General features: G+C 40.3%; 1 protein-coding gene across 1 annotated transcript; it reads right to left on the bottom strand.

The window, feature by feature from the left end:
* Positions 1 to 99: 99 nt before the first annotated feature.
* LOC124863992 (cytosolic Fe-S cluster assembly factor nubp1) lies at positions 100 to 22,414 on the bottom strand. Its single transcript, XM_047358589.1, has 10 exons — positions 22,340 to 22,414; positions 20,913 to 21,017; positions 20,703 to 20,836; positions 15,544 to 15,612; positions 15,377 to 15,409; positions 15,181 to 15,271; positions 14,936 to 15,090; positions 1,839 to 1,949; positions 809 to 995; positions 100 to 443 (listed from the first exon to the last, which is right to left on the bottom strand). The coding sequence occupies exons 1-10, from the start codon at positions 22,368 to 22,370 to the stop codon at positions 391 to 393; spliced, it is 969 nt and encodes a 322-aa protein (XP_047214545.1). The 5' UTR covers positions 22,371 to 22,414; the 3' UTR covers positions 100 to 390.
* Positions 22,415 to 22,904: the final 490 nt, after the last annotated feature.

Raw genomic sequence — 22,904 nt, 5'->3', positions numbered from 1 at the left:
TTTTAATAAAGATTCACATTTTCAGTAGGTTCATGAGGCACATATTCTTGTAAGATTTATGTTCTTTAATTGCTTTAGTTCTTTAATAAAAAATGGAAATGCATTCAGTTAGTATTTATTCATCTTTGTTGGTCAGATGTGTTACATTCAGCGCTTCAGCGTGACATATCTGGGTTGGGTAGAGGAAGTAGAGCACAGTGAGGTCGGATAAATTTAATAAACACCCATCAAAGTTTCTGACAGTAAAAAAAGCTTGTTGTTGAGAATAGCTCTGAAACAATCAGTGGTCTAATGTTGGTGTCAGGAGCTTTCTTATGTGTGTTTGTTCTCCAGGTTTCAACCACGCTCTTGTGATCTCCATCTGGTTTGGGGGTCCAGCATGAGGGGGGGTCAGGTTGCATTCTGCACATCAGTCGCTCTGTTGGAGCAGTAATCCTGGATACCTGGCAGATGAAAGAAAAAATGTTTCAAATAAATCTGTGTCTGTATTTACTGTGAAGCAGTAGAGTTACACAAGCCACTTTTAATTCCATAGATTAGATTTTCTGCTGAACTTATCAATTCTGAATACAATTCTTTTTCTTCCTCTTTGGTTGGCTGCTTCCCATTTGCAAAGTGAATACTTCTTCTTTCACTGAAAATTACATTTAATCAGGAATAAGACCAGCTTAACAAACAAGTCATCAGAAACAAGACTTCGCTAGAAAAGCGAGTGTGACTAAGCATCAAACATCCCTTACTTTTAAAGCTTAATAAAAGCCACACAATTATAAAAGAAAGGGTACATGGGCATTGAAAATGAACTCACATTGCACAATCCTGTGGTAGACCACAGCTGCTGGAGAGTCAGGGAAATCTTTGAGGAAAGAGTTGCCCTCATCGCAGCTTCGTCCTATCCTTGGGTCAAGGGGCACCTTGCCTAACAGAGGCAGACTTAGGTCTGCACACATTTTCTCGGCTCCGCCGCTGGTGGGAGGAAATATCTGTGATGTGTTCTATAGGAGAGCCCAATAAACACGAACGTTGAACGCATTGACAGAAAAACTGGTCTGTAACCATAAAGCTGCTGTTCTACATTAAACATTTGGTGTTCAGGAATTCATAATTGTTGCAAAAACTGACTGCAATATTTAATTTACCACACAATCCTACTGGCGACTGCAAGTGCCATCAAAATCTTTTACTCCCTCCCTCCCTTCATTTATCTCTCTGTCCATCCAAAAATCAATCCATCCTTCCATCCATCCATAAAGTCAACCTTCTATCAGTTGAGACCCATGACCTCAGACTTAAATGAGTCGAGTCCTACCCCAACAGCACAGTCAGCAGGGCAGTAGGGTCTGTCTGCTGATGGTTTATTACCAAACCTGTAGTTTAATAAGGAATGACTTCTGAATGGCAGAAAATCTCAGAATCGTAGCTAAGGCTAAATTTCAGGTTGCCCAAATAAATACAGAAAATAACAGAAATCTACAAACAGAACACAATAAAGATAACCTAAAAGCACACACATTACATGGCAGCTATGTTGGCATACTGAGGCACATTTGGTTGTGAACACTTTACATTGGGTCCTTCTAATCAAACTAAGCTGAGGCTGATCGATGGGATTTGGAAGAAGAGAACACAGTAGCCTATACTCTATGGAGGGTCTAGTTACAAATACAGTTTCATTTTCCTGTGCTTGTTTACCTCAGCTACTTCCTGAAGTCTAATCTTCCTCCTGCGTCCAGTTTTATTTATAGGAATTTTAAAACATAGAATTAACCCTTTAAAATTCACAAGGAAAACCTGGATCTGCTTCAATTGCGTAACAATGTTTTGCATTTGCCAGCCACCTTGCATTTGGGACACACAAAGCCGCTCATGTTCTCCACCACTCCGATGATGGGCAGCTTAACCTTCTGACAGAATCTGATTTCCTTTCGCACATCCTGCAACGACACCTCCTACGAATGGACAGGAAGAGAGATAAACAGAAGCCTTTAGACACAAAGGGAAAGAAAGTTGAGGGTGGGAGCTCAGGTAATGACATCGGACGAAGCGCTAATAAACTGCAGCTTTTGTTTGTGAAATTGTCAAAATGGTTAATAAAGAAAGCGACTGGCTACGTTTTTACTTCAATGAAACAACCCTTTTCCCCTTTTCTTTTTCGGGTATTTCCAGTCTGGTATTTGTCTGGTACTGGTTAGGCGATAACCTGAGGAATGAGGAAGTGTTTGGCTTTTGGTCTGATCTCACAGCTGAAAGCAAGTTAGGCATCAGGAAATGTTGCCTAACTTGTACAATCTGTTTGTTTACAGCCAGAAACCCGAGAGAAACAGCTCTTTAATCTCACACGAACATTAGGAACATTTGACGTGCATTTGTCTTCATTTGTGGCTCACACTGGCTGGAATAAAAAGATCTTACAACATTTACTGTCCTCACATCTTATCTACAACAGAAGGAAAACAGCAGCAGGGATCTTGTAACCACCTTTAATTTATATTCTGTATAAATGTATAACATGTTAGTGTGTTCCCCAACCAGTTTCCCTTTTAGGTCTTGCCCTGCTTTGACATTTTATCCACAGATCTAACTTGCTGCAACAGGAAGTGAGTTGACTAATTCACAGCCACTTACTATTGTGTGATTTTTTAAAACAAATGCTGTCTGAGTTCCTTCAGGACAGTTCTTTAATGTAAGGATGGTGCTGCAAACTTTTACCTCTTTTTAACTTTTTTATGTTGACTCATGTTGGGACCACACAGCCATGGGTGTTCAACACTAAAACTCCGGTACATACTTTCCTGGAACCTTTCAAAATAAAGTGCATTAACCTTCTTCCAGCACAGCCAGGAAATGGGGTAACTGCGGACTTCCTGTGGCGCCAATACCCAAATAAAAGCCCCACCTTTCCACAAGTCTTCCTCTTCCAAACCGATGACCATCGGGTCAGGAGGGAACACAGCGCGCTGAATGTCTTTTGCTGGCAAAAGGACATAAATTCAACTGGACCCAAGGACCGATCATTTGCAAAAGTTAAGTAGAATGAAATACTGTCTGTGTATCCGGTATTTTCATTCATGAACGGAGAAATTAAGGTGTAAGAGTTGCTTACATTTTCTCTTCGAGGCCCCACAGAAGCAAACGGTGTTCCGAGAGAAGCTGTTTCGACAAGCCGAGTCTGGAGGAAAGACGACGGCCGCAACCGTGTTTACGGTAGCGAACAGCTGGTCACCTTCTGATCGGGAGAAACTGAGGAAGTTAGCGGGAAGCTAACTCTTTGTTCACGACGGATATCTTCTTCAAACTTCGCCTTGGGACGACATTCCCTCAACAACTTCAGAGGTTGGGGTTTGGGCAGATTAACAGATTGGTTTAGGATGAAATGATCTAAACGTTTTCATGTTATGAAGTTTGTTTTGTGGAACTCGGCTATCTTGGTGCTAGCATGCTACTTGTAGCACCCAGGCCGGTTCGTGTTCTTTGTATGTTTTAAAGCTAAGATAAACTTTATTAAAAGGGTGGTTTTAACCAGAACATTGCTCATAACGCGCCGTCAGCGCTTATGCATTTTAACCCTGGTATTTTAAAGGTATGTGTTGATTCTGGCGCTAAGCTATCTCTAGCTTAGCACTTTAGCTAGCTTCTTTGTTAGCCCAACGGCCAGCCGGTAAGAACACGTGTGCTAGCATTAAGGCTAGTCAACAGAAAGGTTGTTAGTTTTCAAGCTAGTGAATAATAGTCCCCGAACATCATTTACTAAAGTTGATAACTAAGTAAACACCATTAAGCCCCATTTCTCCAGAAAGATTTGGCTCTTTTCCAAAATACTCAATAATATTTCTTCAAATATTATTTTAATAAATACAGGCAGCTAATGAGACACCGTTGAGAATTAGTCATCCAGGAGGTTGGTTTTATTCAGCAGATCATTATTTAAAACATTATTTTATTAAAATAATATTTAATCTGATCTTGCATTGTGAAGGGTTGTCTAAAGGTTGCTGATTATTTTCTAAGTTAGTTCCAAAACTAACTTAACTTCACTTCCAGATTCTTCAAGATAATCCGTGGTTCTCAAACATAAACATTGCATGGTAATGTTGCATCACTCTTTTTGGTCATGATTTCTAATCATCTTTAATCAACTTGTTTATATTGTACATAGTCCATTAGTTGTCATTATTCTTTAATTCTGCTTGGTAGTTTAGTTGGATTGTTTTAGCATAGTAAAGAGTTTGTTGATTGAAATATGTTTGACTTTGAGTTGACTTATTTTTGTTAATAAATTCTTGTACTTTAAGAAATTGTGTGAATTCATTCCATATGTGTGCAGAGTTTATGCTGTTCAATAATGCCTGAGCTCGTCTCACACCTTTCTATTCTGTCCTAATACCATCGCCTTAATGGGGCTGGTATTCACAGGACAATCCTTAACAGACCGGAATATTATTATAAAATATTAATATTAAAATGTTAATATTAAATAATATTCTCAAATTCATATTTACAACATAGTGGCGTCCCTGGGTGGGCATTATCATGAACAGCTTGCACTGTACATAAACGTGAATGAATAAAACCACAACTGCACATTATTGATGTACCAAGTGATTAGCTTAAAACCAGCTATCACTGGTCACAATAGGACTCAAAACATCAGAGTTCTAACATCAGATGTCACTGATTATATTTAAGAAAACATTATAACTCGTGACACTCCAGGAGTTCACAAATTTAGACTTTTGTCAAAATTAATAACTCCAATGTCTCCGTGCTAGTAACAATCAACTCTGCTACATAGGCAAAATTTTAGATGTTCTGACTCAGTCTGGTTTCTTCTGTGTAAGCAATAACTTGAGACTTGGTTTAACTTCAGTTAACCTCACTGTCCAGACAGTTGCTGCACATCTGGATCCAGAGGCTGTGTTTGTGTAAGACCACAATTGGAAACTGAATTTACTTTGCAGTTAATTTCAATATCTGACCTAATTTTGATGCGTGTATCCATTCAGGAACTTTATAGTTTGTTTTATGGTTTGAAAGAACATGACTTTTGACAGATTAAATCCCAAATTTAAACTAATCACCCTGCCATAAAGGGGGGTGAATCAAAAGTCAAATTGCAATTATTACACTTAGGAGGTGTAGCAATTTTCTTTTCCCTTTGCATTTTAAACAAAATTCCTTTAAAGGTTAAGAGTAGTGTCTAATCACTAGTTCTCCCAAAGAAAGGTGAAAAATTAACTCTAAAATCACAAATATCCTTAGAGAAAGGAGTAGCATTATAACACTTGGAGCATAGTGTTATCATAAGTCACAGGTTGAATGATCAACTGGTGCATCCATTTTACAATCAAATGTTTCCAATATATGTATAGTCAGATATACATATATAGCTGGACATACATTTGTTAGATGTTGTTGCTTTTAGCAACATTCTCATAACTTTGTTGTTGTTTTGTAGTGTCTGCCAGAATAATGGAATTAAACTCCATTATGAATTCAGCAGACGTGGAGATGCAGAAGGTGGTGGTTGCTGATCTCATCCGTTTGTCTCCAGATGAGCGGGATGTTTTAAATCAGTTTGACCTTGCCACATGTGATCAAAGGATTCAGGAGTTGGTAAACTTCATTAAGTATCCGACTGGAGATGCTCTGATTTCAGATGTTCTTTGTCAGCTTACCTTGTTGTATCAGCAGAAATCACAACTGGAAGCTAAAAGATATTCTCAGTTACAGGCTGACCATCAGATGGCCCTTCAAAGAGAGAATGCTGCAAAGCTTGAGCTCTCAAAAGCTGAGGAGAGGACCAAGAAAGCTGAAGCAAAGTTAGTGGACCTGAAGGCAGATGAGCTCAAGAAAGCTTCATCCCTAAAGGGGGGACAGACCCCCACCTCTCAGGTACCCAATTTGCATTTTCACTCACAGCAGCTGCAGCAGCCACAGCAGGGGGGAGACTCAGACAGCAGGCATCCTGCACCTAGGTCAGAGCCTCCCCCTCCTAAATTCAGCCAAAGTGTCCAACTTACTTCCACAGACCTTAACCGAAATGTTGGAAGTCAGATGGTCCCCAGTGGTTTCCTGCCAAACCCCAGTGCAGTGAACAACCACCAAGATGACCAAGTGCCGGACTCAGCGTGCACAAGTGGCCCGATTCAGTGGGAGGAGCACTCTTCCAGCCTGATCGGCACCCCTCTCCTTTCTGACTCTGTGTCGACCCCTAGGGACCAGGAGAGAAGCACATGGTTCTCGGGTGACTCAATCCAACCTGACCCAGCACCACTTGCACGAGTCCATTCATTACAAAGCTCTCATTTAAATCATGAGAAAACTTGTTTCCTTCCCCAGAGGTTTTGTCATGATCTTCCACCATTTCATGAACTTAACCAGCATGACTTCTCAGATGGACGTGGTCCACCTTGGGAGCATGGTGTCCGTTTCAAACAGCTTGAATCCCTTGCTAAGGACATAGAAGTTTTTGATCCAGGTAGCCAGGAGTCAAATATTGATGCTTACCTGTGTGAGGTTGAACATTGTCTTCTTGACTTGCGTTTTCCTTCTGATCGTGAGAAGCTGAGGCTTATTTGGAAAACAACAGCTAAGAGTGTTCATGCGTTCATAAAAACTCTTCCTCCAGAAATTAGTGACAGCTATCCAGCTCTTTGCCAGGCTCTTAGAGAAGAGTATTATGTTTACAGAGATGAAGCTGCTGCCACTATTAATGCTTTGACAGTTTTGCAAAAACAGTTCGAACCTCCCAGAGAATATTTCCACCGTTTGAAGACAGCTTATTTTCAGGGATGTTATGCTCCAGGTCTTGAAGAAGACCACACGTTTAAGTCGTTGTTTCTTCACAATCTCCACGTTAGCGTGCAGTATGATGTGACTATGCATTGTATAACAGAGAATCTCTCCATGCAGGAGACTCGTAGATATGCTCAGCTTGTGTGGGAAACACGTGTCAGTTCAGACAGAGCAGGAAAAGGCAAAGTTAGAGTGTTAAACATTCAAACTGGGAACAGGCCTAAGAGGAGGCGCAAAGTAAGTCCCCAAGTGATGCAACAGAACCAGGGGGGTGGTAACTGGCATCAGCCAAAAGACAAGCCACCAGTTAAAAGACAAACACCTTTTCACAGTGCAACATCAAACTGTAAGGTTGGTGGTAAACAGTGGAGCCACTCCAAAGATGTCATCACAGAGGAGAAGTTTGAGATGATCTGCAGGCGTGTTATAACTGAGGTAACGGCGTTCCTAAAAGACCTGGCAAGCCGTTGCAGGCCAGAATCAACCCTGTAAATCTGTCAGACAAGGTATGAAGATGGTAAATAATTTCCAACACCCTATATTCTGTTTTAATCTTTTTCTTTCTTATGGTTTGAACTTCAGAAAGGAAGGTTTAAAAGCAGTATTATTATGGTGTGAAAATTATTACGTGACTTTTATTTTTGTTTTTGTTTTTTCTTTAAAACATTTTATTAGTATTAGTCTCTGCCCAAGCCTGCCTCACTCCTGTCCAAACACTAACCTCTGAACCAAAATGGACTGTTGAACTCTGCCTTGCTACAGGAACCCAGTGACTCTTTTCACATGGCTGAGGACGGATTGTTAGCCCCAAAGACTGGATTTCGTCCCATTCTTCGGAACTAAAAGGGGGGATGTTGGGACCACACAGCCATGGGTGTTCAACACTAAAACTCCGGTACATACTTTCCTGGAACCTTTCAAAATAAAGTGCATTAACCTTCTTCCAGCACAGCCAGGAAATGGGGTAACTGCGGACTTCCTGTGGCGCCAATACCCAAATAAAAGCCCCACCTTTCCACAAGTCTTCCTCTTCCAAACCGATGACCATCGGGTCAGGAGGGAACACAGCGCGCTGAATGTCTTTTGCTGGCAAAAGGACATAAATTCAACTGGACCCAAGGACCGATCATTTGCAAAAGTTAAGTAGAATGAAATACTGTCTGTGTATCCGGTATTTTCATTCATGAACGGAGAAATTAAGGTGTAAGAGTTGCTTACATTTTCTCTTCGAGGCCCCACAGAAGCAAACGGTGTTCCGAGAGAAGCTGTTTCGACAAGCCGAGTCTGGAGGAAAGACGACGGCCGCAACCGTGTTTACGGTAGCGAACAGCTGGTCACCTTCTGATCGGGAGAAACTGAGGAAGTTAGCGGGAAGCTAACTCTTTGTTCACGACGGATATCTTCTTCAAACTTCGCCTTGGGACGACATTCCCTCAACAACTTCAGAGGTTGGGGTTTGGGCAGATTAACAGATTGGTTTAGGATGAAATGATCTAAACGTTTTCATGTTATGAAGTTTGTTTTGTGGAACTCGGCTATCTTGGTGCTAGCATGCTACTTGTAGCACCCAGGCCGGTTCGTGTTCTTTGTATGTTTTAAAGCTAAGATAAACTTTATTAAAAGGGTGGTTTTAACCAGAACATTGCTCATAACGCGCCGTCAGCGCTTATGCATTTTAACCCTGGTATTTTAAAGGTATGTGTTGATTCTGGCGCTAAGCTATCTCTAGCTTAGCACTTTAGCTAGCTTCTTTGTTAGCCCAACGGCCAGCCGGTAAGAACACGTGTGCTAGCATTAAGGCTAGTCAACAGAAAGGTTGTTAGTTTTCAAGCTAGTGAATAATAGTCCCCGAACATCATTTACTAAAGTTGATAACTAAGTAAACACCATTAAGCCCCATTTCTCCAGAAAGATTTGGCTCTTTTCCAAAATACTCAATAATATTTCTTCAAATATTATTTTAATAAATACAGGCAGCTAATGAGACACCGTTGAGAATTAGTCATCCAGGAGGTTGGTTTTATTCAGCAGATCATTATTTAAAACATTATTTTATTAAAATAATATTTAATCTGATCTTGCATTGTGAAGGGTTGTCTAAAGGTTGCTGATTATTTTCTAAGTTAGTTCCAAAACTAACTTAACTTCACTTCCAGATTCTTCAAGATAATCCGTGGTTCTCAAACATAAACATTGCATGGTAATGTTGCATCACTCTTTTTGGTCATGATTTCTAATCATCTTTAATCAACTTGTTTATATTGTACATAGTCCATTAGTGTTCATTATTCTTTAATTCTGCTTGGTAGTTTAGTTGGATTGTTTTAGCATAGCAAAGAGTTTGTTGATTGAAATATGTTTGACTTTGAGTTGACTTATTTTTGTTAATAAATTCTTGTACTTTAAGAAATTGTGTGAATTCATTCCATATGTGTGCAGAGTTTATGCTGTTCAATAATGCCTGAGCTCGTCTCACACCTTTCTATTCTGTCCTAATACCATCGCCTTAATGGGGCTGGTATTCACAGGACAATCCTTAACAGACCGGAATATTATTATAAAATATTAATATTAAAATGTTAATATTAAATAATATTCTCAAATTCATATTTACAACATAGTGGCGTCCCTGGGTGGGCATTATCATGAACAGCTTGCACTGTACATAAACGTGAATGAATAAAACCACAACTGCACATTATTGATGTACCAAGTGATTAGCTTAAAACCAGCTATCACTGGTCACAATAGGACTCAAAACATCAGAGTTCTAACATTATTATAAAATATTAATATTAAAATGTTAATATTAAATAATATTCTCAAATTCATATTTACAACACTCATAAACTAAATCAACTGTGTAAACACTTTAGATTGTCCCATAAGAAGATTGTTTTGGCTTTACAGTTAACCTCTAGTAGTAAGATAGCTTTATTTACAGCATAAACTCCACCTCTGTGACATGTTTATTCCACATGTCAGAGGCTTTAACATCGTGCATTTAAAACTATTCATTTATAGGTTTAGTGCATTTATGTCTACAAACATGTTGAAGACAGGAAACATACAATGCAGTGGAAAAGTATTTGATTCCTTACAGATCTCTAAGGTTTTTCCACTTATATGCATCAGCCCAGACAATGATAACCCGACTAAATACAAAATGCAGTTTTCAAACGATTTCATTTTGAAGACAAGACATTTACCAAATTGACCTGCCCCGGTATGTGAAGAAGGAATTGTTGCCTAAATCTAATAACTGGGTGGACTGAGCATGAACAGATTGTTTAAGGTCACGCCACAATGTCACAATTAAGTCAGGACTTTGACTAAACCACGCAAACATTTTTAAACATGTTTTTCCTTAGACTTCCAGGTGTATTGACTGGTGTGCTTTGGATCGCTGCCCAGTTGCCTAACCCACGTCTGGTTGAGCTTAAAGTCACAAAGGGAAAGCTGGACATCTGCTTCAGGATTTTCTACTATAAAGCAGAATTCATGGTTGCCTCAACAAGAACAAGTTGTCCGGGGCCAAAAAGAATAAAGGAACTCCAGACCCTGACACAACCACCACCGTGTTTTGCTGTCTGAACAATGTTTTTCTGAATTATTTTGTGGGTTTACCCACACCTTTCAAAACAATCCAAATTTGTCTCATGAGTAGCCTATATGTTATATTTGCCCAGCAGTGGTTCTCACCAAGAAACGTTGCTGTGATGTCATAATCATCATCACTGGCGCTCTCCTCGGCCCTTTCTGGAACGTAAAGGAGCAAACAAACAGGATCAAGTTCCCTACACTGATTCTGAAAGGTTCTCCCCTTTTGCAGAGGTTACTGATAGTTCCTGCTGGTCTGTCTGTTAAAATAAACATTTTAAAAGGCTGTCTGTGTGTAGCTGGAATGTCCTGAATGGCCTGAAGTGCGCATAACTCAGCTGAAAGGCACATGAGCCTGAACAAGCACAGGAATGATGCGGTTACGTCACTGTTGGCGAGCGCACCTTGTGCTCTGTTTAATGTGTCAAGTATAAACCTATTTTAATGGCTCTCAATGTGTCTTGCTGGAATCCCAAAGCCTCAGAAATGGCTTTTAACCCTTTCCAGGCTGACAGATGTCATAGACTTTATATTTCAACTGTTCCTGCCCTTTAGATCGGGGCGGGATGTGTTGCCTTTCGGGATGTTTTAGCCCACTTTATGTGGTCAGACAGGTTCCACTTAGGCGATTTTTTTTTTTTTAAATCCAAAACCAGATTGGAGTTTTGTGCTTCAGGATCATTGTTGAACCATCACATACAAACATGTGATATGCAGATACAAGACAGGAACCAACAAGGCTCAAGCCCACCATAAAGTGGAGGATGCTGGGACACCACTGTCACTATCCAGAGTGAACATAATTTAACATCAACATGGGGAAGAGAGGCTGCCAGTCAAAAAATAAACCCCTGCTTTAGCTTTAAGCTTGACTGAAGCATAGCAGCTGCTGACATAGACAAGACAAATGCCTTCTGGAGAAAGATTTTATCATAAGAGCAGATGAAGACTGAGCATTTTGGCCAAAGTCAGGAAGAGGCTTTTGGACCTAAGAACACTGTACCAACTGTTAAACGTAGTGGTAGCAGAATCATGCTGAAGGTCTGTTTCAATGCCAGGGGTACTGGTGCATTGCAAAACGTTCGTGAAACATCACGATGGAAGACTACTTCCAAATTCTTCGATTTTATCTCAAATTAACAGCTTGATGGCCTAAATTGGTTTCACCTTTGAGGAAACGTTGCCCTCTGGGCCCTCTTTTTCAGTTTGCTTTCTTTAGTGATTGCCTTTGGAATCTCTTGATAAGTTCAGTCTGAAGAGACAACAATCCCTATGACTCCTGAGCTATAAAAACAGAATTGTAGCGACTCTCTTTTGCTGATTTGTTACTGTTGTGGTTATAGATCAAATTAACCATTAGTTATATATTAACCATAACCCAAACAAACAACTTCTGCAGGTTGAAACTGTTGGGGTCATCCATTTTGGTCGCACATTTTGACATGCGCAGCTCAACAGATATCGCAGCTCTGACGTCACTGGGAGCATAAACTGGCTGAGATGCAGAGTTTCGTTGCCATTTCCCGCATCTCACAGGACAGCACAACGGAGGCGCATATCTGGAGAGACAAAAGCTCGCAGGCGAACTTTTGCACCACAAGGCCACTCCCAGAAGAGCTTGAAAGCTGGAAATCTGTCTGATACGAGAAGATCAGCAGATTTATTCACCAATCAAAGACCACGCAGACACCCGGCGCAGGTGGAAACCCAAAGAGGTTCTATGTCCAAGGAGATGAGTTTTCCTCCTTGTATAACGCAGTCGACTAAGCGGTTCTTCATCTTTTGCCGTCCTGGACGGATGAGAAGTTACCGTTCGTTTTTTTTTCTTAATTTGATCACGGACGCGTGATCCCCCTCCCCTCATTTTTCGTCAGACCTAACCCATCCTCAACCGGTGGAGAGAATAAATCAACTTCACAGTAATTTTGTTCTTTTTATATAAAACCGGATTGGTACATTTAGAAGTCTGGGCAGGATGAGGCATAGTTAAGGTGACGTAGGATCACCTGTAGTTAATCTCAGGTATCAACTTGTTGCATGCAATACTGATTGAAGTGTTTTATGCTGAGCTGTGTTTTGATTTGCTGTGCAAGCGCTGCTGAATCGTGCATGTTCATGTTTTGTCCGGCTGATCTCAAATCAGCCAGGAGTTAAAAGTTGGACGTTTTTCATTCAAAGCAACTGCGGTCTGGGCCTCGCCTGACCACTCCTTTGTTCCAGTTTTATTGCTGGAGATTTTCCACTGAGTTCCCGCCTCAGAGTTTTATGACCCTTTGTCCGAGATTTTGTGCGATCAGCTGGTTGTGGCTAAGAGCACCCAGCTCACAGTTTTATCAGCTGATCGCTGGAATCTAGACATCAACACACCAGGAGGACTTCTCTTTCCATTTAACCCAAATTACACATTCTGTCCATAAAACTGCTGGTTTGATCTTCATAGACACTAAATGCATATATATTTTTCTTTTATTATTATTGTTGTTAGGTAGTCATTTTTATTCCCTTTGTGTAGAATGGTGCTTGTTAGTTAGGTGAAGGTTTTGGACCAGAATAATGGTATATCCGAATTATTTGGCTTCAATAAATCTTCATATATATAATTAAGAGTACAAGAGTGATTTATCTGTCAAAACAAGGTTGAAGATCCTCCATCTTCGGTTGAATAAACGGTGACAGTTGGTGGTTTTGGTTAATAATTTGTAATTATTAAAGAGCTTTGAGCCCATAATCACAACACCAGAGGACATCTCTGATTTCTATTCGTAAGTAATGATTTTTGGTTAAGAAATTTTTTTTTTTTCTGTCAAATTATGATTTTAAATTATAATTCTTGATAAATATTAATTAATCAATATTCATAATCCTTACAAAACTCATTTCGGTCAAGGGATAAAAATCCCCCAAAAAACGAAAAAATAAGGTGGACTGAACATAGATCCCCCATAATGATTAAAAAGGTTATTTCCCTTTAGAGCAGCCAATTATTATTTTGCTAACCGTTTGAAATGTACTTTAGTATTTTGGATTATTTATGTCTGAACTTAAATACACAACATTTTGTATACAATGACAAACCCCCTAATCCATTTTGATAAGAAGCTTGCATACTTCATATCCATGTTGAACCGCTGTAATGCTCTCCTGTCAGAATGGCCTAAAAAGGTTTAATCCAACATAATAACGACCCCAGAGGCAACCTGTGATGCTCTAGTGAACTCCATGCCAAAGAGAGTTAAGGCAGTGCTGAAAAATAATGGCGGCAACAAAAATATTGACCCTTTGGGCACAACTTTGTTTCCAGCTGTTTAGACATCAATGGCTGTGTGTTGAGTTATTTTTAGGGGACAGAATTAACATTGTTATACAAGCTGGACACTGACTACTTTACATTGTATCAAAATGTCATATCATCAGTGTTAAAGATATAAAATATTTACAAAAATGTGAGAGGTGTACTCACTTGTCCTAGATGTTACTTTTAAAATGATACATACTTTTTTTATTTATAAAGTATTTATCTGGTTTGCCTTTTCTTTCTAAATGTATTTATTTGAAAATGGAAGTGTTCCTTCGCTACAGCTTTTATAGCCTAAGCTTTGTTGCACTTCCCATCCCTAGCTGGAGTTTTGGTTGCGTAAAACAGAAGACATGAAAACGCCACACCATTAGAAAAGAGAAGATTGTTCATGAAAACATAGGTTTGGAATGGGTCCAAGAACTGAGCCTTGGGGTACACTTGCATTAATGTTTTTAAAACTAATGATTTCTAATCAGGTAAAACAAGACAAAGTTCCTAGTTTGCCGGGTATAATTTAACCCACACTTAAAATATCTTAGAAAAAGAATCATTTTTAATAATGTTGCTAAAAGAAAGTGCACACAAAAAACATTTTTTAGCATGATAGTAGAACAAATCTTCGCATGCAAACTTTCAATTCATTTCTCATTATCCAGATTTGCAACATTGCAACATTTAAAAATAATATTACAGTGTGACAATTCCCATGTATTAGCTCAGGTTGACAAGATTAAAACAACAGAGTTTACATTTTTGTGTAGTAAAAGTATATTTGGGTGAACACCCACGCCCTCAACAACTCAGTTCAAGGTCTAAAAGATGTTTATTGTTTTAGTATTTTATTATAGCTGGGAATATTTAAGTAGTTCACCCATCTCAGAGAGAATAAAATAAGTGCTCTTGTATATATTTTAACTACAAAACTTTGCAGATTTCAATTCAACTATGCATTTTCAGAGGGTTAATTCTCTCTTAAAAGGCTCCAACTGGACTTTATTGTTTACATTTTCACTGCTGCTTGGGAGAAATGTTAGTTTATACTGAACTGTGAGTATATTTAGGAAATCTGATGTGATGAATGTTAACCAGTAAACCTGGTTAAAACGAAACTTTTACAACGTGCAATACAATGGATTAAAGGCTGTGAAGCAGAGATAGGAAAATGCCAGAGACTATGTACTTTTTAAAAGCACTGTATGAATTTCAATAAACTGGCTGGGGCTTGAGTTTGTCTTTGCGTACCTGTGGTGTGGTTATGATGACCGCTCCATCCACATTGGTGGAGCTGAGGTACTGCACTATTGACAAGTGCTCATCAGAGGTGCCAGGTGGAGTATCTATGATGAGGTAATCCAGTTCTCCCCAGTCAACATCCCGTAAAAACTGCTTGATCATTCCTGAAGGAGGACAGCAAAAAAACAGCAGGGTTGGACTTGGAAAGCATAAAATCAACACTGCACGCACAAATCTACTGTGACTCAGCCCACCATTTTTTTTGGGTCCTCTCCAGATCACCGCATCATCGGGACTGCTGAGAAGAAAGCCGATGGACATTACCGCCAGGTTGTCTTCCACATACTGCAACAAACGTGCATAGCGAAGGAAAATAATTTATATATATATTACATGAATTCCCTTACAAACAAAAACAAATAAAGTGAACCCTGTTTTGGCATGACTCACCACAGGAGACCAACCAGAACCACTCTGATGAACCTAGACCCATAAAAAAAACCAGTTCATACACCCACTCATTAATATAAAAAAACAAAAATGAAAGTAAAACACTTTTTTTTTTTTGCATTTTATCTGAGATTTGTCCTAATTGCACGGAACGTGGCATAACGTACTTGTTCTCCCTCTAGACCCATGATCCTGGGAATGGATGGACCACAGATATCCACATCCAGCAGTGCAACCTAAAAACAGTAAAACAGAAGAAAAAGTGTAGTGTGTGCAGTGTAATAGTGTCTGTCTGTGAAGGAAAACGATTAAAATTACTGTTTGAAGTTAGAAAACTTTACAACAGGGATGACCAATCCTCTGGGTCGGTGTCCTGCATAATTTCCATTTTTTCCTGCTTGAAAAAAAAAAATGCTTTACATAAGTGGATCCTGCAGATCTTGGTAACTGTGGCTCAGTTGGTAGTCATCTTGCAATTGGAAAGTTGCGGGTTCAATTCCAGCTTTCTCCTGTCACATGTAAATGGGAAACTAAGCCCCAAGTTGCCTGCTGATCTGCATATGACTGGGTGAATGTTGCTCTGGTATAAAGCGCTTCGAGTAATCAGTATGACTAGAAAAGTGCTATATAAATTCAGTCCATTTACTTCTGCTGTGCAGTACCTTGCCACAGGAGCCTCAGTACTGCTCGTCTTCCAAGCCACACCAACCATACTGAATCCCTATCTCTTGCTCCATCAAAGGTAGCTTAAATCTTGGATGCCATGATCAATGAACAGCTGACCTTTAAAGATCATGTTGGCTCCATTGCTCAATCATATCGCTTTGCATTGTTAAACACACAAAGAATCTGGCTCTACCTAAACCAACACATGACCCAGCTCCTGGTGCAGTCTGTGGTCATCTCTTGCCTTGACTACTGCAACGCTCTCCTAACTGGTCTCTCAGGCTGTACTGTTAAACCTCTGCAGATGGTCCAGAATGTGGCAGCGCCTCTGTTTTTTAATCAGCCTAAAAGAGCACGTCACCCCTCTATTTGATGGGCTCAATTGACTACCCGTAGCCACCAGCATCAAATTTAAAGATCAGAATCAGTCAGTTTTAACTTGATCAAATAATAAAAATGATTTTGTTTTTTCTTAATTCTTAAATTTACTAGGGAATCCCACAATTTTCAGTCTATAAAGTCATAAACTAACAGCATGTACTCTGATGTACTTTTTTGTGTATAGTAAAAATCAGATAAACACTTGGGACATATGTTGTGATGCTTAAATCATAAGAATAAATATTCTTGTAATTCCTTCATTATTTGTAGGATTAAAAAATACAACCTTTACCTAAGAACCTGTAACAGAATGTTTTTGTTTTTTTGTTTGTTTATAGTCCATAGGAAATAAATTATAAACGCTTAAAAATTTAATAAAAATAAAATTAAAATCAGCAGGTCACACATCAAAGACATCCAGAAATCTGCATCAGTCAGAAAAACCTTGAATGGTGCATCTCCAAACAACCCACCTCTGTTCTGAAATACTGAATGCTGATGTGTAAACTGACCACTCAGAGTTTGTACATAAATAATGGTTAAACAGATACTTTATTGGTTTCCTCATAAGGCGTGTTAATCCATGCTGCAGCAGGGAAACACATTTTCATATTTAAATCAAACAACTTGTATCTACTGAAATAAATTAAAAGCGAACACACTTTAGTTTTAAGTCATGTGTCATCCACATTCCCACCTTTGGTGTCATTAAACATAACAGCTGCCCATCTTAAGAGCTTTAGTTTGGGAATGTATGGTAGTGGTGGTCCGAATTACATAATTCTGGACTTCATCTGTTGTTTGGCATGTTTGAGAAAACGAGTAGAGAAGCGAAAGGACCTTCTATGAAAAAAAAAAAAAAAAAACAGGGAAAGAATATCCTCAAATTTTTTTTTTTAAAAGAGCAGCGAAGCAGAAAATGAGACTGGATGTTGGGTGTTACCCAACACATATTTGTGGAACACATACTTTAGGTTACTGTTTGTTTTTACTCCCACGAAAGTGTTTATAATAAAACAGTTGAGGATTTCTGGTAAGCCAACACCTAAGGAAAGATAAAGGGTGTTTGTGGAACCTGTCGGCATAGGTAAAACCGTAATTACTAAGTAGACGTAGTCACTATGTCAGCAGTCATTTCCACATTTCCAAAACTTTCTGTTTCGATTCTCCTATTTGGGTGTAGCTTGGTATGGTGTCTGCTTTTTTTTTCTGTAAGTAGAACAAAAAATGTACTGTGTTCTGGAGGTTCCTCAGCTATTTCAACCACAAAGAATTACATTTAATTTCTTCTCTTAGTTACATGTTTGTTTGATCAGACCTGGCTTGCAGTGATGGGCTTTTGCACAGGAGCAGTTTCTGAGGAAGTGTTCAGGGAAAAACTTAATACATGCATAATATATGTGGACAACACAATCTAACAAATGCTAAGCTAACCCTTTAATCTGTTTAGCATTTCCATCTTAAATCAAGTTCTTCGTATTAAAACATGATAGGAAATATATCTAACAATATCCGGCTCATATTAAGCTGTTCGCAGAAGGTTTGACCCGAGATCTAATTAAAACTAAACAACAATGAGAACTTCAAACACCTTAAGGACAAACAGAGGTTACATTATAACACACTGTAAGCCTAAAATGCACAAATGCTTGTAAATTAAATGGATGAATATGATTCAAATGGATTTCTTCTGCATTTAATATAACAAAAGTGATAAATGCAAGAGTTCTTGTGAATGTTGTTTATCTTGGATTTTCATTGTAATTTCTCCTAATTTGTGGTTTTACAACAGTCTGTATTCACTAAAACACTTACTTAAACTAAACATCAAATTATTTTCGTTCGTTCGTTCGTCGTCTTCCGCTTATCCAGGACCGGGTCGCGGGGGCAGCAGACTCAGCAGAGACGCCCAGACGTCCCTCTCTCCAGACACCTCCTCCAGGGGGAGCCCAAGGCGTTCCCAGGCCAGCCGAGAGACATAGTCCCTCCAGCGTGTCCTGGGCCGTCCCCTGGGCCTCCTCCCGGTGGGACGTGCCTGGAACACCTCCCGAGGAAGGCGTCCAGGAGGCATCCGGTATAGATGCCCGAGCCACCTCAACTGGCTCCTCTCAATGTGGAGGAGCAGCGGCTTTACTCCGAGCTCCTCCCGGATGGCCGAGCTCCTCACCCTATCTCTAAAGGAGTGCCCGGCCACCCTACGGAGGAAGCTCATTTCAGCCGCTTGTATCCGTGATCTCGTTCTTTCGGTCATGACCCAAAGTTCATGGCCATAGGTGAGGGTAGGAACGTAGACCGACCAGTAAATTGAGAGCTTTGCTTTTCGGCTCAGCTCTCTCTTCACCACAATGGACCGGCACAGCGCCCCCATTACTGTGGCAGCCGCATCAATCCGTCTGTCGATCTCCCGCTCCATTCTTCCCTCACTCGTGAACAAGACCCCGAGATACTTAAACTCCTCCACTTGAGGCAGGAACTCCCCTCCAACCTGAAGAGGACAAGCCACCCTTTTCCGGTTGAGTACCATGGCCTCGGACTTGGAGGAGCTGATCCTCATCCCAGCCGCTTCACACTCGGCTGCGAACCGCCACAGCGCATGCTGTAGGTCTTGGCTAGAGGGGGCCAGCAGGACCACGTCATCCGCAAAAAGAAGAGACGAAATCCACTGGTCCCCAAACCAGACCCCCTCCGGCCCTTGGCTGCGTCTAGAAATCCTGTCCATAAAAGTTATGAACAGGACCGGCGACAAAGGGCAGCCCTGCCGGAGTCCAACATGCACTGGAAACAGGTCCGACTTAGTGCCGGCAATGCGGACCAAACTCCTGCTCCGCTCGTACAAGGACCGGATGGCCCCTAATAAAGGGTCCCCGATTCCATTCTCCTGGAGCACCCCCCACAGGGCATCACGAGGGACACAGTCGAATGCCTTCTCCAGGTCCACAAAACACATGTGAACCGGTTGGGCAAACTCCCATGAACCCTCGAGCACCCTGTAGAGGGTATAGAGCTGGTCCAGTGTTCCACGGCTGGGACGAAAACCACACTGTTCCTCCTGAAGCCGAGGTTCGACTATCGGTCGGACTCTCCTCTTCAATACCCTGGCGTAGGCCTTACCAGGGAGGCTGAGGAGTGTGATCCCCCTGTAGTTGGAACACACCCTCCGGTCCCCCTTCTTATAAAGGGGGACCACCACCCCAGTCTGCCAGTCCAGAGGCACTGTCCCCGACCGCCACGCAATGTTGAAGAGGCGTGTCAACCATGACAGCCCTACAACATCCAGAGACTTGAGGTACTCAGGGCGGATCTCATCAACCCCGAAGCCCTGCCACCGCGGAGTTTTTTAACCACCTCGGTGACTTCAGCCTGGGTGATGAAAGAGTCCAACCCCGAGTCCCCAGCCTCTGTTTCCACCAGGGAATGCGTGATGGCAGGATTGAGGAGATCCTCGAAGTACTCCTTCCACCGCCCGATAATGTCCTCAGTCGAGGTCAGCAGTCTCCCGCCCCCACTATAAACAGTGTTGGCAAAGCACTGCTTCCCCCTCCTGAGGCGCCGGACGGTTTGCCAGAATCGCTTTGAGGCCAACCGGTAGTCCTTCTCCATGGCCTCACCGAACTCTTCCCAAATTATTTTCTTTCTTTTAAATATTTACAACTATTAAGACATTCATAATTAGATTTTTTTCTAAACGTAGTTTATTCTTCCAGAGTGCAATGAAGCAGTGTCAAAATTGACCTCTAGTGGTCAAAATTAGGGTTGCAGAATATGATAAAATCATGCAATAACAAAATTATTGTTTTTCTATTTTCTTTTATTATAATTACTATTATTTTTGATTTAATATATTGCAATGACAATATCTGTTACAATAAATTCCATATTTTTCTCACTCCTCTCTTTCTCGTTCAGATGAGGAAATTTGATTTTATCGTTAAGCTTCCAAAAGGTCTGTGACCTTTAGCCTCTTAAGCTTTCTCACCTGGACGGGGCATCCACTGCAGTGAAACTCCAGTCAAAAGGATTAATGTATTATTCCCATGCAAAGCAGAATTTCCTGACACTTGGAATGTAACAGCCAACCAAAATTGTTTTCTAAAACAGCCCTTTGCAACATAAATATTCTGCAGTCATGCTACAACAGCATAATTATTCTGTTGTCCACATATCTACTTAGCAAAGAGGATCAGAATAAAATCAGTTCAAAGTTGTACATGTATGTTGTACAACTATGAAATTTGCCCTGCAGTGTCTATACCACATCATGCTGGTAATACATCATTACCTCCTTGGAGCTGTCACTTGCCAGGGCGTGGGCCAGGTGAGCACTGAAGGTGCTCTTCCCAACTCCTCCTTTTCCCGACAACACCAGGATCTTGTGTTTGACCACTGACAGTTTTTCCCCTATTTCTGCAATAGCTGAAGGGAATGAAAGGTTATAATTTGAGTACTACTGTTCAGTACATGAATAGATATTGTATGGGTAAGGTTTTACCTGGGTCAGGGGCCTTGGTAGCTCCAGAGGCACACAGCTGCTGGTTGGGGCAGCCCTGACACGGTGCAGACTTTCCTGCTTGGTCACTTGAGGTACCTGGGCAGTCTGAAGGGATAAAGAGTTGGTTCAGAATCTAAACATGTTCTCTTTGTTTACCTTAAGTCTGTGAATAAAAGCCATCTTTACTTTCTAATTCCTTAACACTGGCATTTTTAATGTATAAGCTTTACTTTTTTAGGTTGTTCAGGATGTATAGGAACTTCAATTCCCTACCTTTGTTCCCCCGAGTTATAAACAATGGTCTCCATGACGTCGAGGTCCATCTCTTTTAACAATATGCCACTAGGCTAGATGAGGATCTGTTTTATTATTTTTCCTGAACAACCATTAGACGATCTACTTGAGAATGATGCAAGAAAAAAGGCCCATTTTGTTCTAGCATCACAAACATAAACACGTAGGGTTTGCTGAACACAGAGCAGGTTTAAGTTTCTAAGCAAGAACCACATCAGTGATGAACCATGCGATGTTTAAAGCATGAAAGCTATGATGAGTTTTGTTTTGAAACAAAATTTTGTGCTGAATTGTGGGTTTTTACCGGACTTTAGAATGAATTGGATGCCTTTGAATTTGTGGACCTCAACTATATCCACATTTTGGTTAGATGAGACTATGACTGAGCTTATCAGCTGGAAACAATCCCTGTGGGTTTGACATATGTGAAGAAGCACCATGCCCACTGCCTAGTACGGTGCGGGACCCATGTTGCTGTGGGCCTGTTTCTCTACTAGGTGCCCTGGGATCATTGCCAGAGGGTATGACATTGAGAGTTACTTGAAAAACTGGAACATTTAAAAAAAATATCAGATGGCGATTCTGTCCCCTGTATATAACCAGCGTCTCTTTCCTTTTGTTTCCGTTCTCCTGTGGAAGAGATTTGTACCTAAGTTATCCGGCATTTTGTAAATTATAATGAATTTAATGTATGCCTTTTAGTAAATTTATGCCATTTAATTTTTTGTTATAGTTGTATGGTGGAGAATCTGGGGGAGTCAAGTGTGTTTCTAACGTATATTCTTCCGAGATGGACGTATCTTGTAACAAGCGCTAGGGGTTTACATTTTTTTTTATTATATCGCTTTAATGCTTTCGGATATTAACACCCCTAATTCATCTCAATGTTTCTGCGGCTTCTCATTCAGACTTCTCCCCGAGGATACGGGACAGAGTCACTCTCCTGACGTACTATTTACAGCTGTGACGTTTTACATTCAGAGAAAATACCGAGGGAGTGAGACGCTGAAACTCTTCTAAATATCCCGAGAAACCACCCACGACAAAACACTGTTTTAAACCGCACCAATTACAGAACCGGGCACACTTTTTTAACGAATAAAATACATGAAAAACAATTAATTAATCCTCACGCTCTGGTGCGTTTTCTGGCACGTCTGCCATCTTTGCGTCAGTGTCCTGCTGGTATTTTCTTCCCCTTAAACGGTTCCGCGTATCATGGCTTGGGAATTGAACTTATTTTCTTTCCCGATTTATTCGTATTGAAAAACAAAAATGCAAATGTCGATGCTATCTATTCCTCTATTATTTTTGTTCCAAATTAAACGCTACGTTTTTGGCTACCTTTGTACACCTGGGCAAAATCAAGAGTGTCAGATAGTTTTGCATTATTGTTTAACACGCTAATTAAGTAAAACACACTTGTTGAGTTTTTTTTTTTTTACTTCTGCTTCTAATATTGTGTTTAATGTATAAAAGACTAGTTTATAACTTAAGTTCAAGAGGGAATAGTGATACAAAGACAATTCTAAAGGAATAAAATTCTCAAAATAATAAAAATTATAAAACTTTTTTTTCCTGTTAAAAGTAAATGCACGGTTTATTTTATTTTTGTTGGCGTCTTGTAACTCAAAACCTTCATTAGCATCTTAAATATGTTAAATTTTTTCAAAACCTGTTGAATACTATAAACCTTAA

This window comes from Girardinichthys multiradiatus, chromosome Y (assembly GCF_021462225.1).
Source record: "Girardinichthys multiradiatus isolate DD_20200921_A chromosome Y, DD_fGirMul_XY1, whole genome shotgun sequence".
NCBI classification, from domain to species: Eukaryota; Metazoa; Chordata; class Actinopteri; order Cyprinodontiformes; family Goodeidae; genus Girardinichthys; species Girardinichthys multiradiatus.
This window is presented reverse-complemented; position numbering and strand designations above follow the sequence as displayed.

Bases quoted from the DNA above. Each gene is read 5' to 3' on its own strand.
- LOC124863992 (XM_047358589.1), bottom strand. From the start codon at position 22,370: ATGGCAGACGTGCCAGAAAACGCACCAGAGC. The intron at 15,272-15,376 runs GTGAGTCATGCC...CGTTTGTTGCAG, and splicing joins GTTCTGGTTGGTCTCCTGTG to TATGTGGAAGACAACCTGGC. The intron at 996-1,838 runs GTGGCTGGCAAA...GCTCTCCTATAG, and splicing joins TTGTGTGTCCCAAATGCAAG to AACACATCACAGATATTTCC.